The following is a 15,183-nucleotide window of genomic DNA, read 5'->3' on the forward strand; positions in this document are numbered from 1 at the left end:
ACCAACACAACATTGTAAAGCAATCATACTCCAATTAAAAAAAAAAGAAGACAGAAAAGGTAAGAGAAAAGAAAAAAGATATATCACTGACTGGATTACTAGATGAATATTACGGCTTCATAGTTTTTCCTAACCTGGGGCTGATGGCAGAAGCTGGGTTATTTTGATTCTGGAGTATAGAAATTTAAAAATAATGTTTCCCTCATATTACAAAAGAAAAACTTGATCATTATAACAACGTAGAAAATACAGACAAACTGAAAGAAAAAATTAAAAATCATCCACTGCCCCACTCCCTACGGAGAACAACTGTAAACATGTTGACTTATACTTTAAAATTTTTCTGTGCTTAAATACATATTTTTATTAAGAATGCATTCATTACTGCATCTTTTATTTTGAAAACTGTCTTTCACTTAACTACCTTCTACCTCATCTCTCCATGTCAATACTACAATATCCCTTTTTGTGAGTTTTTAAATACAAAACCAACAGATGCTCTTGTTAAAAATTTCTGAGTATAGAATAAAATGTAAAAGTATTTCTCCTACCTCCCAGTCTTACCTCCCCTAAGGTAACCCTAAGACGTTTTCTTAATATTTCACACACACACACACACACACACACACACAGAGTATTCAATTAACTAATGTATCACAAGGTACAAAGTCAAATCCTGTTATGTGGAAATTCAGGGTTTTTCCAAGTTTTCACTTCAATGAGCATCCTTGTGATTAGATATTTGCACACAGCTATGATTATTTCCTTAAGATAAACTCCAGAAAACGAATTGCACAATTTTAGTGCTTTTAATACATGCAGCACATTTGCCCTTCACATGGTTTGTGCCAATTTCTCCCTCCCACTCATACTCAACGTTGAATTTTTAAAAATCTTTAAAAGTATAACACATATAGAAAAGTGTCCAAACCATGGGTTAGCCCTGTCCAATATGGTAGCCACCAGCCACATGTGGCTACTGAGTACTTGACATGTGGTTGGTCCAAGTTGAGGTGTGCTGGAATTGTAAAATACAAGCCCAGTTTTGAAATATGGGTACAGAAAAATATCATATAAAATATATCATTAATGATTTTATGCTAATAATATATTGAGTGATATTTTGGATGTAGTATGTTAAGGAAAAATATATGATTAAAATTGATTTTTTACTTGTTTATTTTCACTTTTTTAGTGTAGCTACTAGGAAAATTTTAATCACATATGCAGCTCACAATTGTATTTCTCTTGGACAGCACAAAGTAGGACGTGGTATGGCTTCTTGAGTAATGAAACCTGCCACTGAGGGGTATACACCTGATTGGCTGTCTTCCTCTTCCTCTCCTGTTCCCCCGACCCCACCCCTGCCTGTGCCTCAGTTACAGCTAGCGCTCTTAGAGCTAATGTAGCTCCCTTCACCACAACAATTCTTTCTCAGGAGTGATCAATAAACACAGGGCGAGTGTCCACTATTGAAGGCAATGGGGTATTAAGAGCGTGATCTACCAGAACCGACCATTAAGTACAAACTCGAAGTTGCAAGTTGAATCATTTGTTAATTGATTTGTTAGAAAGTGTACGTACTTAGGCTTCAGGAATTGCTGCTGAGTCCAGCATCACGCCCCTATTAAAATGTGCACGCAGAGCATGGACAGACGGAATACGCACACTTGACAAGTCAGTTCGTTGATGGAAGGTCACCATCTCTTGTCGGCCCTCAGCTTTCCCTTCCTCACACATTGACTGTACTAAACACACCCTCGGTACACACACCTTTTCATCAAACACAAATGCTCTTCCCAGGTTGGCTTCCACACCCAATCACTTCAGGGTAGAAGCAAAATGCAGATAAGTAGGAAGAAGAGGGCCCAGAGACGACCATGTGAATCTTACTTCCTTTCTGCCCTATTGTTGTCTTACATCTTGTTCTCTGAGTCACTTTTTCGCTGGACTCAGCTTTAGAGTTTAAAAAAAAAAAGATTTTTTAAAGTACATCTTAAAGTATTTTTGGCTCGATTGTATGCTCGACTATTTGGAATGTGGCCCAAATCCTTGCTTCATTCCACTGCTTCAGTCAAAGTAGCTTCTGTCTGGAAGGCATTCAGGTAAGGGGGATTAAAATAAAGAAATATCTCTGTTCCATCTTGTCTTCATCATCATTCTTTTGTTGTTCTATCATGCTTAATTTTATGAGAATAATGTTTCTAGCCCTTTGGAACTCTCCACTTAGAGTTTTCTCTTTAAAAGACTCTCCCTCCCCTAAACTGGAAGAATAAGGGAAATATCTTGTGGAAACGAGTGTGAACTAAGAACCGAAGGAGCACCATCTTTGTTCCGTTATTGGTTTGACTTACTAGATGAACTTGAGTACATGTCTTCTAAACCTTAACTTTGCCATCTGTGGACTAGGGACAGAGTGTTCCCCCTCCTTCCTATGTTTAGTTGGGTTTGCAATAAAAGCAATAAACTGGATGCAAAAGTAATAAATTATTCCTTGGGCTGCAGTGGTCTTGACATTTGAAATTCCTTCCAGACTCCAGATTCTGTGATTATAAATAATAAATGCTTTCACTCTTTCCAACCACTGTGTTTCAACACACTGGTAAAATTTAAAGACCTCTTTCTTATCGCAGTAAGCCAGGCTACAATTTTTACCTTACACAGATTGCTAAGCACATTTTTCCCTCTTTATATTCAAAGCTGAGCATATACTTCTTAAGGTCTTTCTACCTTCCCTCTTTCTGTCCCATTACCCAAGGGTTAAGCAAATTTTAAAAGTTTTCAATGGTGCTATAAAATGAACAAGGTTGAGTTGCCTTCCAGCAGCACTGGTTGAGCCAGAGAGACAAAAAAGCTCCATGAAATATTTTTTGGTTAAAAGAACTGTTAAAACTTTGAGGATAAAACAGTTCTCTCTCTTCTCATCAGCATGAAGAAGCCAATATCTGTGAAATGGCAGATTCCTAATGAAAGCATGACTAAGTACTGAATAGTATGGTATAAAACATTATTACCTTTTTTTTTTTTTAAAAAAAGAGCTTATACACTATATATATTTATTTTTATTTTCAGATTATAGTTGGCCCTTGAACAACTTGGGGGTTAATCCATCTGTAGTTTATCATTGGCCTTTCCTATCTGCAGTTCCTTTACATTCTCAGATTCAACCAACCTCAGACCGTGAAGTACTATTGAGAAATATCCGTGTGTAAGTGGACCTGCACAGTTTAAACCTGTGCTGTCCAAGGGTCAACTGTAATTTTCCTACCAAAAGCACTACTTCCCAACCTAATTTGTCATCTCAAAGCTTTGAAAGCATTATCAGATAAAAACAAATCTGAGTATACATCGAAAGTTTATAGGTCTCATTGGCCCATGGCTATAGCTAAGATTTCATTAACAGTGTCAGCTGAAATGCTGCCCTGATAGCTCACGCAGGTCCTCCAGCTCCTGTCACTCTCTCCCTTCACCAGAGGGTCAACAGGCTGGTCCCCCATGTGTGCCTGAGCCCCACCCTGTCTGTGGGTTTGGCAGAGTCTGCTGGACTCTGATGCTTCTCCTTCCTTGGGCACCAGAGTCTCTCTTGGGATTCCAGTGAGTGCCGCCTGCCCCTCAGGCATTGCTGCTTCTCCACGTTGTAGATTTGGCCAAGTACACCAGATTCCACAAGGAGCCTAAGTTCCCTCCCCTCCGTTCTGTGACACACTGTTAGAGCAGTCCTCAAACATTATTTGTGCCTCGGTATTTTGCAAAGATTTGGTGAAGTACCTCTTTGCATTTTTACTTACTGACTTCCTCTTTGCTGTGTGTTGGACATGAACTCCATCAAAGCGGGGGAGGGAGGGCAGAGAGAGCCAGACCAAGAACTAACCCCCTTCCATACTCAAGGTTACACCTCTCCTCTGACCACCAAAACTTGAGGGCAGATGTCTCTCTTCTTGACATGAACGATCTCCCAGGAGACTTCGGTAACCAGAACTTTCTTCGGGTTTCCCCACTAGTTCACTCAACAAGGCTGAACCTCCTGCAGTGGGCACATTCCAAAGACAAGCTAAGATCCTCACTAAGTGAGGATATACTCTTGTTTGGATGAAAACCACCCCAGACCAACCCCCAGCGATTGAACTTGAGGTTGAGAGATTGCGGTTGAGGGTGGGAGCAAGTATAAATCAGTGAGGAGGTGAGGGGGTGGGGCGGGAGGAGGGGAGGCTGAGGAGCTTTGGGGAAGGTGCCAGGGTGTTTTAGCCCTTCACTCAGGTCTGCATTCTCTCTGCAGAATGACATCTTCGAGTGGTCCAGGGACCACCGAGTCCACCACAAGTACTCGGAGACGGACGCTGATCCCCACAACGCCCGCCGGGGCTTCTTCTTCTCCCATATCGGGTGGCTGTTTGTCCGCAAGCATCGGGATGTTATCGAGAAGGGGAGGAAGCTTGACGTCACCGACCTGCTGGCTGATCCTGTGGTCCGGTTCCAGAGAAAGTAAGTGAACGGACACCATCGATTGTCCCTGCTTGAGCGACAGGACCTGGAGTGCAGTAATATCCCCAAGCAGTTCTCCGCATAGCACTTACCCTGACGATTGTGTCTTCTTGTTAGGATTGCCGTCTGTTTATTCATTCCTTTTTATTTATTTTAATAATATTTTTTATTATATATATGTATATTTTTAAATTCATTCCTTTTTGATCATTACGTTTTCCCCTGTTCACACATTTGTTTTGAATTTGAACTTGATTTTGAAATGGATTTCCTTTAAGCCCACTTGTCATTTCCTTCAGACCCACCTGAACTACTGATTTCATGGAATGTTTCTGTAGTTGTCCTCGCTTGCGCATTCATGTTTCCCTGGGGTAGCGAGGAGGAAAGAGGGGACTTGCTTATTTTAGTGACACACTTGACTTCAACAGGACTGGACTCCCGCCAGGTCCCCTGCTCTGTTCTCCCTGAATTCTCTTGTAGTGGGGCCTCCTCTCCCCCTCCCCTTGGAAATGGTAACCCCAGTAGGTTTCTGTGCAGGGAAAACGTGACCATGTAACAAAGAGCCTCAAAATGCTTGTGTGCACTAATGGTGTCAGCTGAGCATATTCAGTCCGTCAGCGTTTGCAGGGTGGATCTATGTTCAACAAGCACATGGTGAAAGCTTGCCTGTTATCATGCTGGCAAGTGGAGGGCAACCATGGTTCACGTTTTAACTAGGGAGCTGGCCTGGGCTCTATCCATGTTGGTCTGGATCTGTAAAGTTGGCCACAACGAGAGCATTTATAAATGGGCTCGTTGCCCCAAAGTAATGGATTTATGTGCAAAGAGGGACAATTTTGGGATCACACTCTGGTGAGAGCCTTGAGATAATATGGTGGACAAGTGGTCACTGGACACCGGACACCATCTCCACTGACAGGCAGGAGTCATTTGAGGACTCATTCCAAACAGAATCTCCCAATAATGGAAATGGAGGCTGTGCCTTTGACACAAGAGATCCTTGCACGAGAGGAAGTATGGCTGAGAAATGTGCTCATTTTCCCCTCAGTGGATGGTGGGACAGGTTGCAAAGGCTCACACTCGCTCTAAGGCTCAGTTTCAGCTGTAAAATGGGACTAACAGTAGTACCTATCTCTTATAGCTTTTATGAGGACATAATGAAAAAAAATGTATGAGAAATGTCTGGCATTTATATAGTAAGAGCTTAGATCCATGATGTCTCTTATTCCACAGGCAGCGGCAACTCCAGAGGATTCCCTGTCTTTCCACCCCCTGCTTCTGTTGGCTTCACCATAGGGTCTTCTCTGTGCTCCGCCATACAGCTCTTTCAGGTGGACGCAACCAGTATCAATAGCCAAAATTTTATAGCAGATGTTTTCAATTTACAATTAAATGATTTGTTGATTTTGATTTTTCACCATGAGAGTAAAAGAGGAAAATCTGCAAAATTCAGAAAAGTAGAAAGAAACTCATGTGCAGTCCTAACACACAAACACAGCCACGGTTCAGATTCTGTAGTATCTCCTTCTATATTTTATGTGTATATTTGACATGTTTTACATGATGGCAGTCATACTGCTCATGTCATTTTATGTCTTGACTTTTAACTTCAGATTATCTTGTAAGCACCATTATCAAAGGCTGCATGGGTTCACCATTTGAGTGTCATAGTTTATTTAGCCATCACTCTGTGATGGGATACGTATGTCATTTCCAATTTTGTGATATAAATGATGTTGCTATACAATTAGTAATGCTTTGGGACAATCAGACCTTAGATTAATTTGAAGATCTCAGATGAAGAGGCAGAGGATCTTCTGTTTTATTCCTGAGAACGAAGCTGAGAATAATAGTCTGGGTTTCTCTGACCAAAAAAAAAATGGAAGTTTTTTTTGCATCTTTTCCCTTTAAAAAATATGGTAATCTGATTCATTAGGTGTATACTCATGGTACCTACATCCAAAGACTATTACTAAATGCAGGCAGAAGAACAAAGGCTATTTCGGCATGTTCCTTGAATAGTTATCTGAGAACATCTTTCATCTCCAGTCCAGTAACCAAAGGAGATTGTAGCTATCAGAAACCACTCACTCATATTATCATCTCTTATATATCATTGAGCTCCTGCTAGAAATTGGTGCTGAGGATACGACCTTAAAGATTGGTCTCAGTTCCCCCAGAATTTGCAGTCTAGCAGGGAACCCACAAATTAACTTACAGACAATTATGCTTTAGAGAGAAGAGTGCTATAATAGGGTAGAATAGATGGGGAGGAGGATATTTATCATGTCTCTCATTTCATAGAACTATATAGAGCCATTGAACTTTGGAGCTAGGAGGGACCTTAGTTAACCCATGCCTTCCATCTTTCCTATGAAAAAACTAATAAACGAAATTTAAATAGAAAGTTGGGGATAGAAGTTCTGTCAGTCTGTTTGGGCTGCTATAACAAAAATACTATAGCCTAGGTGGCTTACACAACAAACATTTATTTCTCACAGTTTTGGAGGCTGGGAAGCCCAAGATCAAGGCACCAGCAGATTCAGTGTCTGGTGAGAGCTCTCTAACTAGTTCATAGATAGCCGTCTTCTGGCTCTGCCCTCACGTGGCAGAAGGGGCAAGGGAACTCTCTGGGTTCTCTTTCATAAGGGCGCTAATCCTATTCATGAGGGCTCCACCGTCATGACCTAATCACCTCTCAAAGGCCCTCACTGCATTGAGAATTAGGTTTCAACATGCAAATCTGGAGGGGACACAAACATCAGTCTATAGCAAGTACCTACATCTCAGATTATTTGCTCAATGTCCTTTGGATTATGCCTCGTTTTCTGAAAGGAGCTACAACAGTTCTCTGCAGTGTGGGTGGACACTCATGTCCTTTGGTAATTATCCAGCCTAGAGAACGTGGAGATCCGTAATCCAAAATGAGGCTTAGAATTACTGAACTAAAGGAAGAGAGCTTCCAAGATACACAACGATACTGTGGCCATTTGGGCGTTTTTTGTGTTCATGAAGCCAGGTTACCAGTCCTGACAGTCAGACAATGTGGAGGAGATAAATTCCTTAAGGAATAAGTCCTTGCACATAGGGGTGGGAGCTGGAGTGGTTGATCCTATCAGCAGTGGCACTGTCATATCAGGTCTCAGTCCCTGCTACCCTAGGCTGAGTGGGGGGCTTCCTGAGAAACAGAGAAACGTGCCCAGCTCATTTGGGACCCAGTCCTGGGCCATTTCAGTGGCACCTCTTAGAGAGTCCCTCTCCTGGTCACAATTCCCATCCGTTTCTCTGTAGTCCTCCTAGGGCAAAAGTCCCTGTTCCAGTTTTGGTGGCCGGGGTTTGTTGCTGATTCCACTCCCTCCTAGGGAGCAATGTTTGTACAAAGGGACCCAGGTAAACACTTGGAGAGTTTCCTCAAACAGGCAGATGTGTAAATGAGAAGGACCCAGGATCTGGAGACTCCTCCTTCAGTCAGAACGCCAGCACCAGTATTGCAGTTGCTTGATCCACAGTGCGTGGCCATCCTAATGACAGCTCACTAAAGACAAGCTTGCCTGAGAGCCAAGCTTGATCAGCTTTCCATTATACAGTCTCATAAAAGAGAGAAGATAGCAGCATTAAGGGTAACAGGGAAACAGCACAGTTCAAGCTATAGTTCCAGGCTTTTCCTCTAAAAGATAACTTTACCAAGGCTGTTACAAGTAGTTAACTGGACTACTTCAGGTTTCTCTCTATTGTCAAGTTGTGAATGATGAAAAGGCAGGCATTAGGAGGTGAGAGGGAGAGGAGCCAGTGGTATCACATTTAGACTGTAGCATTTCGGGTCCCTGCCCTGGGCCCTGTGCCTTCAAGGGCCATGCTTCTCCCTGCAGGGCGAAGAGATCACAGGGCAAAGGTGCATGCCACCTGGAACCTCCTCCCACTTCTAGACTGTGCCTTAGGGTCCTAGGATCCTAAAATTCCCTGCCCAAGTGGCTCTGAGCTCACTTTCAGAGCCTACAGCAGCCTTTCCCAGGCTCTGTCCTCCTAGAGGGAAGTGTGTGCCCCATAGACCCGAAGAGTGGCCGGGGTCAGTGTTGGCCTGGGGATGAGCTTAGAAGCATGGGCTTGGATGTCCACACAAAGCAGACAGAGCTGGGTTGGGAAGAGAAGGGATTGGGCTACAAGCTAGGGGCTCCCACCTCTGCTCTTGGCCTAGGCCCTGCAAACGTTGGGGGTGAGCCTAGAAGGGCCTACTTATAAGGTTGACAGTGGGTCTATCAGTTGGGAATTGTGTTTGGCTTAAACAAGATAGAAGTTAGTTTCTCTCACATGTAAAAGAATCGTGGAGGTCCAGGTTATGGCAGCACAGGGCCAGTAGAGAACCGGATTCGTTTACTTTCTTGCTTCTTGAGGTAGGCTTGTATAGCTATAAACTTCCCTCTTAGAATTGCTTTTGCTGCATCCCATAGGTTTTGGATCATCGTGTTTTCATTGTCATTTGTCTCTAGGTATTTTTTGATTTCCTCTTTGATTTTTTCAGTGATCTCTTGGTTATTTAGTAACGTATTGTTTAGCCTCCATGTGTTTGTGTTTTTTACGTTTTTTCCCCTGTAATTCATTTCTAATCTCATAGCATTGTGGTCAGAAAAGATGCCTGATATGATTTCAATTTTCTTAAATTTACTGAGACTTGACTTGTGACCCAATGTGTGATCTATCCTGGAGAATGTTCCGTGCACACTGGAGAAGAAAGTGTAATCTGCTGTTTTTGGATGGAATGTCCTATAAATATCAATTAAATCTATCTGGTCTCTTGTGTCATTTAAAGCTTCTATTTCCTTATTTATTTTCATTTTGGATGATCTGTCCATTGGTGTAAGTGAGGTGTTAAAGTCCCCCACTATTATTGTGTTACTGTTGATTTCCCCTTTTATAGCTGTTAGCAGTTGCCTTATGTATTGAGGTGCTCATATGTTGGGTGCATATATATTTGTAATTGTTATATCTTCTTCTTGGATTGATCCCTTGATCATTATGTAGGGTCCTTCCTTGTTTCTTGTAACATTATTTTAAAGTCTCTTTTATCTGATATGAGTATTGCTATTCCAGCTTTCTTTTGATTTCCATTTGCATGGAATATCTTTTTCCATCTCCTCACTTTCAGTCTGTATGTGTCCCTAGGTCTGAAGTGGGTCTCTTGTAGACAGCATATATATGGATCTTGTTTTTGTATGTATTCAGCAAGCCTGTGTCTTTTGGTTGGAGCATTTAATCCATTCACGTTTAAGGTAATTATCAATATGTATGTTCCTATGACCATTTTCTTAATTGTTTTGCGTTTGTTTTTGTAGGTCTTTTTCTTCTCTTGTGTTTCCCACTTTGAGAAGTTCCTTTAGCATTTGTTGTAGAGCTGGTTTGGTGGTGCTGTATTCTCTTAGCTTTTATTTGTCTGTAAAGCTTTTGATTTCTCCATCAAATCTGAATGAGATCCTTGCCGGGTAGAGTAATCTTGGTTGTAGGTTCTTCCCTTTCATCACTTTAATTATATCATGCCACTCCCTTCTGGCTTGTAGAGTTTCTTCTGAGAAATCAGCTGTTAACCTCATGGGAGTTCCCTTGTATGTTATTTGTCATTTTTCCCTTGCTGCTTTCAATAACTTTTCTTTGTATTTAATTTTTGTCAGTTTGATTACTATGTGTCTCGGTGTGTTTCTCCTTTGGTTTATCCTGCCTGGGAGTCTCTGCGCTTCCTGGACTTGGGTGGCTATTTTCTTTCCCATGTTAGGGAGCTTTTCAACTATAATCTCTTCAAATATTTTCTCAGGTCCTTTCTCTCTCTCTTCTCCTTCTGGGACCCCTATAATGCAAATGTTGTTGCATTTAATGTTGTCCCAGAGGCCTCTTAGGCTGTCTTCATTTCTTTTTTCTTTATTCTGTTCCACAGCAGTCAATTCCACCATCCTGTCTTCCAGGTCACTTATCCATTCTTCTGCCTCATTTATTCTGCTATTGATTCCTTCTAGTGTAGTTTTCATTTCAGTTATTGTATTGTTCATCTCTGTTTGTTTGTTCTTTAATTTTTCTATGTGTTTTTTCTGTATTTCCTCTAGGTCTTTGTTAAACATTTCTTGCATCTTCTCAATCTTTGCCTCCATTCTTTTTCCATGGTCCTGGATCATCTTCACTATCATTATTCTGAATTCTTTTTCTGGAACGTTGCTTATCTCCACCTCATTTAGTTGTTTTTCTAGGGTTTTATCTTGTTCCTTTATCTGGTACATAGCCCTCTGACTTTTCATCTTGTCTGTCTTTCTGTGAATGTGGTTTTTGTTCCACAGGCTGCAGGACTGTAGTTCTTCTTGCTTCTGCTGTCTGCCCTCTGGTGGATGAGGCTATCCTCTTTTATCTTTCTGCTCCACCATCCTTAGCATGTGACCTTCAGTCTTTCATTCTGAGGTCCAAGGTTACCCCTAGAGCTCCACGCAAAAGGAAGGTGGGGTTGGGGTGGGGTTAACACTGCTCAGTTGAGTCAGTTTCCTATGAGGAGCTTTCCCAGAAGACACTCACAGCTGATCCACCTAACTGTATTTGCACTCAAGGGAAATTGGGAAATGCAGTCTCTTGGATGATGTATTGTACCCCTGAATAAAATCCTGGTTTTGTTTCTGTGGAAAAAAGGGTGAGTTGATATGGAGTAAGCAGTTAGTCTCTGCCATAGTTATTTAATTGTTCTGCCTTAAGCAAAATGATTGGCCGTCACAAGTTACTCAGTCTTATAACATTTTGTTATTAAGCAAGTGAGTAGCCTTTCTGTCTCCATTTAGTGAGCAGAAACTGGAATCTCAAATAATTTTTCTGAGATGGCAGAATGTGGATAGAGTCCAGAGGCTGTTTCTCCTAATGCTTTTCTTATCCCATTGATTCCCATCTTAGATGAGAAACTCCTCTAGAAGTAACATGCAGACACGTGCATTTTTGAAGTAACTGACAAGGATGCCGGTGTAGTCCAGACACAGGAAAATAAAGTCCTTGCCTCATCACCATGGTGATGAGATAAGCTAAGAGAAAATGGATGGAATGATACAGAAGAGTGAAGCACTTGTTTTGGTGCCCTTGGAAGAGATGAAAATGTGTAAATCTTGTCATTTCAGGAAGAAAGGCACTGAATGGCTAGAATTTTTGAGACCGATTTCACTTCAATTTGTCACCTGATCTGTTATTTGTCTTTATTTTTTCTCCGTTTTCAAGGGCAAGCACCAAATCTCTCAGTGATACCTTCCTTCTTATGACTTTGTGTCAGTCCTGTCTGTGTAAACTCTAAGTGTATTTCTCTGTTGGGGACGATCACATAGCCAGGATAGAGCATCCAGACAAACCTACAACTGACTCATCTTCACTTCCCTACCCTCGCAGCTTCATCTCCCACTTGGGGGATCCCCTAGGGGGATGGGATGAGTCGTCTGGGGACTTACAACCAACTTGACTCCATCTCTGTTGACCAAATCCATTGCTCTTTGATCCAGGTTCCATGTTGGGTCTTGGGGAGTCTCTCCCTACTCTGAGTTCATTTGCCTTGGGGCCCTACCCTAACTGTTGCTAGGTTAGTACAACAATTCTTGTCTAGAATTTAGTGACTTTGAATGGCTGAACACATTGGTTGGCTAATTGTATCTTGTGGAAAACTCTATAGAAATAACCCCCAAAGGAGAGGTTCTGGATAATGAGACGTTCAAACATCTAAACATGTGGAGGAGATTTGGGGACAGACATGGAGGTGGGGCCTTTCAAGCACAAACACCCTCTGCCAACTGCCTTGCTCATCAGTTACTCTTGGTTTGACCACTTCCTGTTTCGCTTGGGTCCTTGATGGTCCTTCAACAGCTGAACCAAACTGTCCTCAGGGTGAGCATCACTCAGCCATGCTGTACGTAGAGCCCAGCTCTTTGGCATCCTCTCTGCCCACTCACACCTCAATAATGGAAGCCATGAGGTGCATGGCGTTTCTCAGGGCATCCAGCTTTCTTTCCTTTTCTGCATGTATCACTTTTTTTTTTTTTTTTTTTGCGGTATGCGGGCCTCTCACTGTTGTGGCCTCTCCCGCTGTGCAGCACAGGCTCCGGACGTGCAGGCTCAGCGGCCATGGCTCATGGGTCCAGCCGCTTCACGGCATGTGGGATCTTCCTGGACCGGGGCACGAACCTGTGTCCCCTGCATTGGCAGGCGGACTCTCAACCTCTGCACCACCAGGGAAGCCCTGCATGTATCACTTTTAATTCAACAACTGTGTTTTGAGCATCCACTACATACCAGGCTCTAGGTGCTGGGGATGGAACAATGAACAAGAGAACCAGATTCTGGATGGTGCTTTCTTTTTCTCTCTAGAGCCCCCATTTGGGTTTGGGAATGTGAGAGAGGAAGCCTCGCCAGGCATCTGCCCCAGCCTGACTTGTTCTGTCTCTCCTGGATGGCTTTCCTGCTCCCTGTTCCATCTGTCCTGTTATTCAGTCCCTGTCCCATGAAGCTGTTTTTGGTTCACTTCCTCTTGTTGATTTGCCTCTTGTCTCTGCTGTCTTTGTCTCTTTACCTGCCAGAGTGCTTTGTTCCTCCCTGTACCCTTCTCTGCACGAGGACATTTTCCCTCATCTGTCATACAGTATTCTCCAAGCCTTGATGTTCTCCATGTCTTCCTCTCCCTCAGCTTCTTGAGAGAACAAAAGCCATTCAGCCTATTGCTTAGGTGTTTTTTTGATGGGGAGATGAGTGTTCTTTTTCCTCTTGTATTCTCCCTCACTCCATCATCTTGCTCTGGTTTATTCTTTTCATACATTCATTGTATATGTAAACATTCCTTCTCCTTGAATCTTCTCTTTTATTTGTGAGGGATAGCCTACCCTTGGTTAACAGCTTGAGCCCTAGAATCTTCTGTCCTCACCTTAAAACTGTCACATCTTATCCTGGGCTCTAAAAATTTTGAGAATGAAATACTTTTTTTCTTTGAATAATTTTCTCTGCATCCAGCTGTAGTTGACAGGAGTTAAAACTCTAAATTTCTGAGGTCCAAGGACTTGATAAAAATCATCGGAATAGATGTGAGCTGTGTTCAATTAGATCCCTTTTGTTAAAAGTCAACGGAAGAGGTAAAATATTCCAAGCTAAAATTTGGCCTTTTCAAGGAGACTGCTGTAACCAAACAGCTGAATGATACTCTGGGATATAGGACAGAGATGATTCAATATTGAGGTGGCAGCACCAACACCAGAATTTCCCTATTTTAGTGGCTAAAAACTTGGGCAAGGGAGAAACCAGTATGGCACATAATTCAAGAACTCATCTTGACTTTTTAAAAATTTCCAAGTCAAAATGTCATTTGTTTGCCTCTGTAAGAGGTACTTTTCCTAATAGGACTTTGGGAGAAGTTGCCTCTGTGTGTGTGTGTGTGTGTGTGTGTGTGTGTGTGTGTGTGTGTGTGTGAGAGAGAGAGAGAGAGAGAGAGAGAGAGAGAGAGAGAGAGAGAGAGAAAGAGAGACAGAAAATACATCAACTTCATTAGTATCATTTTTCTTTCCCCACATTGACCATCCATTTCTATGTGAGAAATTCCCCTGGCAAGATGAGGAGACAGTTTCTCAAATGTCTGGAATCTGAATACTTCAAACACGAGCATGTTAGACATATTAATCAATAGGTGTCAATGAATTCTTGAACTGTTGTTTGTAAAGTGTTATCTTGGCTTCATTGTTGATGGCAATAAAGGCATCTTCATGTATCTTCGAGTCACTTCAATAGCCAATAATAGCTGCCATTTATTAACTGCCCACTATGTACTTATATTATGTCTTTACACACGTTCTTTCTGATCCTTTCAATAACTCTGTCATGTAGATGATGGTACCTGGATTCTGGACTTGAATTCTAAAGATTCTGGCTCCGCATGGCCTTGATTAACCAAGTCAAAAAAAAAGTAATATATGTTTGCACTAAATTATTCTTTCCCTAGTAAAATATTACTTTACTACCAAAACTGAGAAGAAATCTTAGCTAGTTTTCATGTAAATTTTAAATAATTACATAGAAGTCAAAGCAAGATTCGAATGACATTTGAAAGATTAGATTGACAAAATGAAAGACATTTTGGTGCAAGTAGATATCAGTCTCACTAATATTTAGACATTATCAATTCCTGGCTCTCTTTCTAGACCACATAGAGAATAGTGTTTTAATATTTTTTCAGAATAAACAGTCCTTCAAGTCATGTATAAGGTTCCATCCCCAAAGCTTCAGCCAGTAGACAACAACCTTTATAAGAAACTTCTATTTAATCCTTATCTATTCTCTAAAAAGTTAGATCTATTACAATTGGCTTATGCATCAGAGAAAAAGACTCCTTTTGCCTTTTCTTTGTCTCTTCTTTACCATATAATAGAGCAAAAAAAGTGGAAAAAGTTTTTCATAACAGAAAATTCATTTTCTAGTTATTATTTCTTTAACAAATTACCTTATAAAATTTCTCTAATCTCTGAGCTCTTGAAAATTAGTTAAATTTTTGATGTATAACCTTCTAAACTTTTTAAAATGAATCATGCTATGTTTTCTTTCTACAAAAATATATTCATACTCTATATACTATTAAAATAAGAAAACCATATTTAATATTTACCTTAATTATTTCCTTTCCAGCCTCTTTATTATGTGTGTGTGTGTGTGTGTGTGTGTGTGTGTGTG

General features: G+C 41.4%; 1 protein-coding gene across 2 annotated transcripts in view; it reads left to right on the plus strand.

The window, feature by feature from the left end:
• Nucleotides 1–15,183, plus strand: part of SCD5 (stearoyl-CoA desaturase 5) — a 165,162-nt gene that overhangs the window by 98,359 nt on the left and 51,620 nt on the right. For both annotated transcript variants that reach the window (XM_065877154.1, XM_065877155.1), the window contains exon 3: nucleotides 4,277–4,482. In XM_065877154.1, coding sequence (XP_065733226.1) covers nucleotides 4,277–4,482 — 206 coding nt within the window. The remainder of the gene's footprint in view (nucleotides 1–4,276; nucleotides 4,483–15,183) is intronic.

The sequence above is a fragment of the Phocoena phocoena genome, chromosome 5 (assembly GCF_963924675.1).
Source record: "Phocoena phocoena chromosome 5, mPhoPho1.1, whole genome shotgun sequence".
In the NCBI taxonomy this organism is placed as follows: domain Eukaryota; kingdom Metazoa; phylum Chordata; class Mammalia; order Artiodactyla; family Phocoenidae; genus Phocoena; species Phocoena phocoena.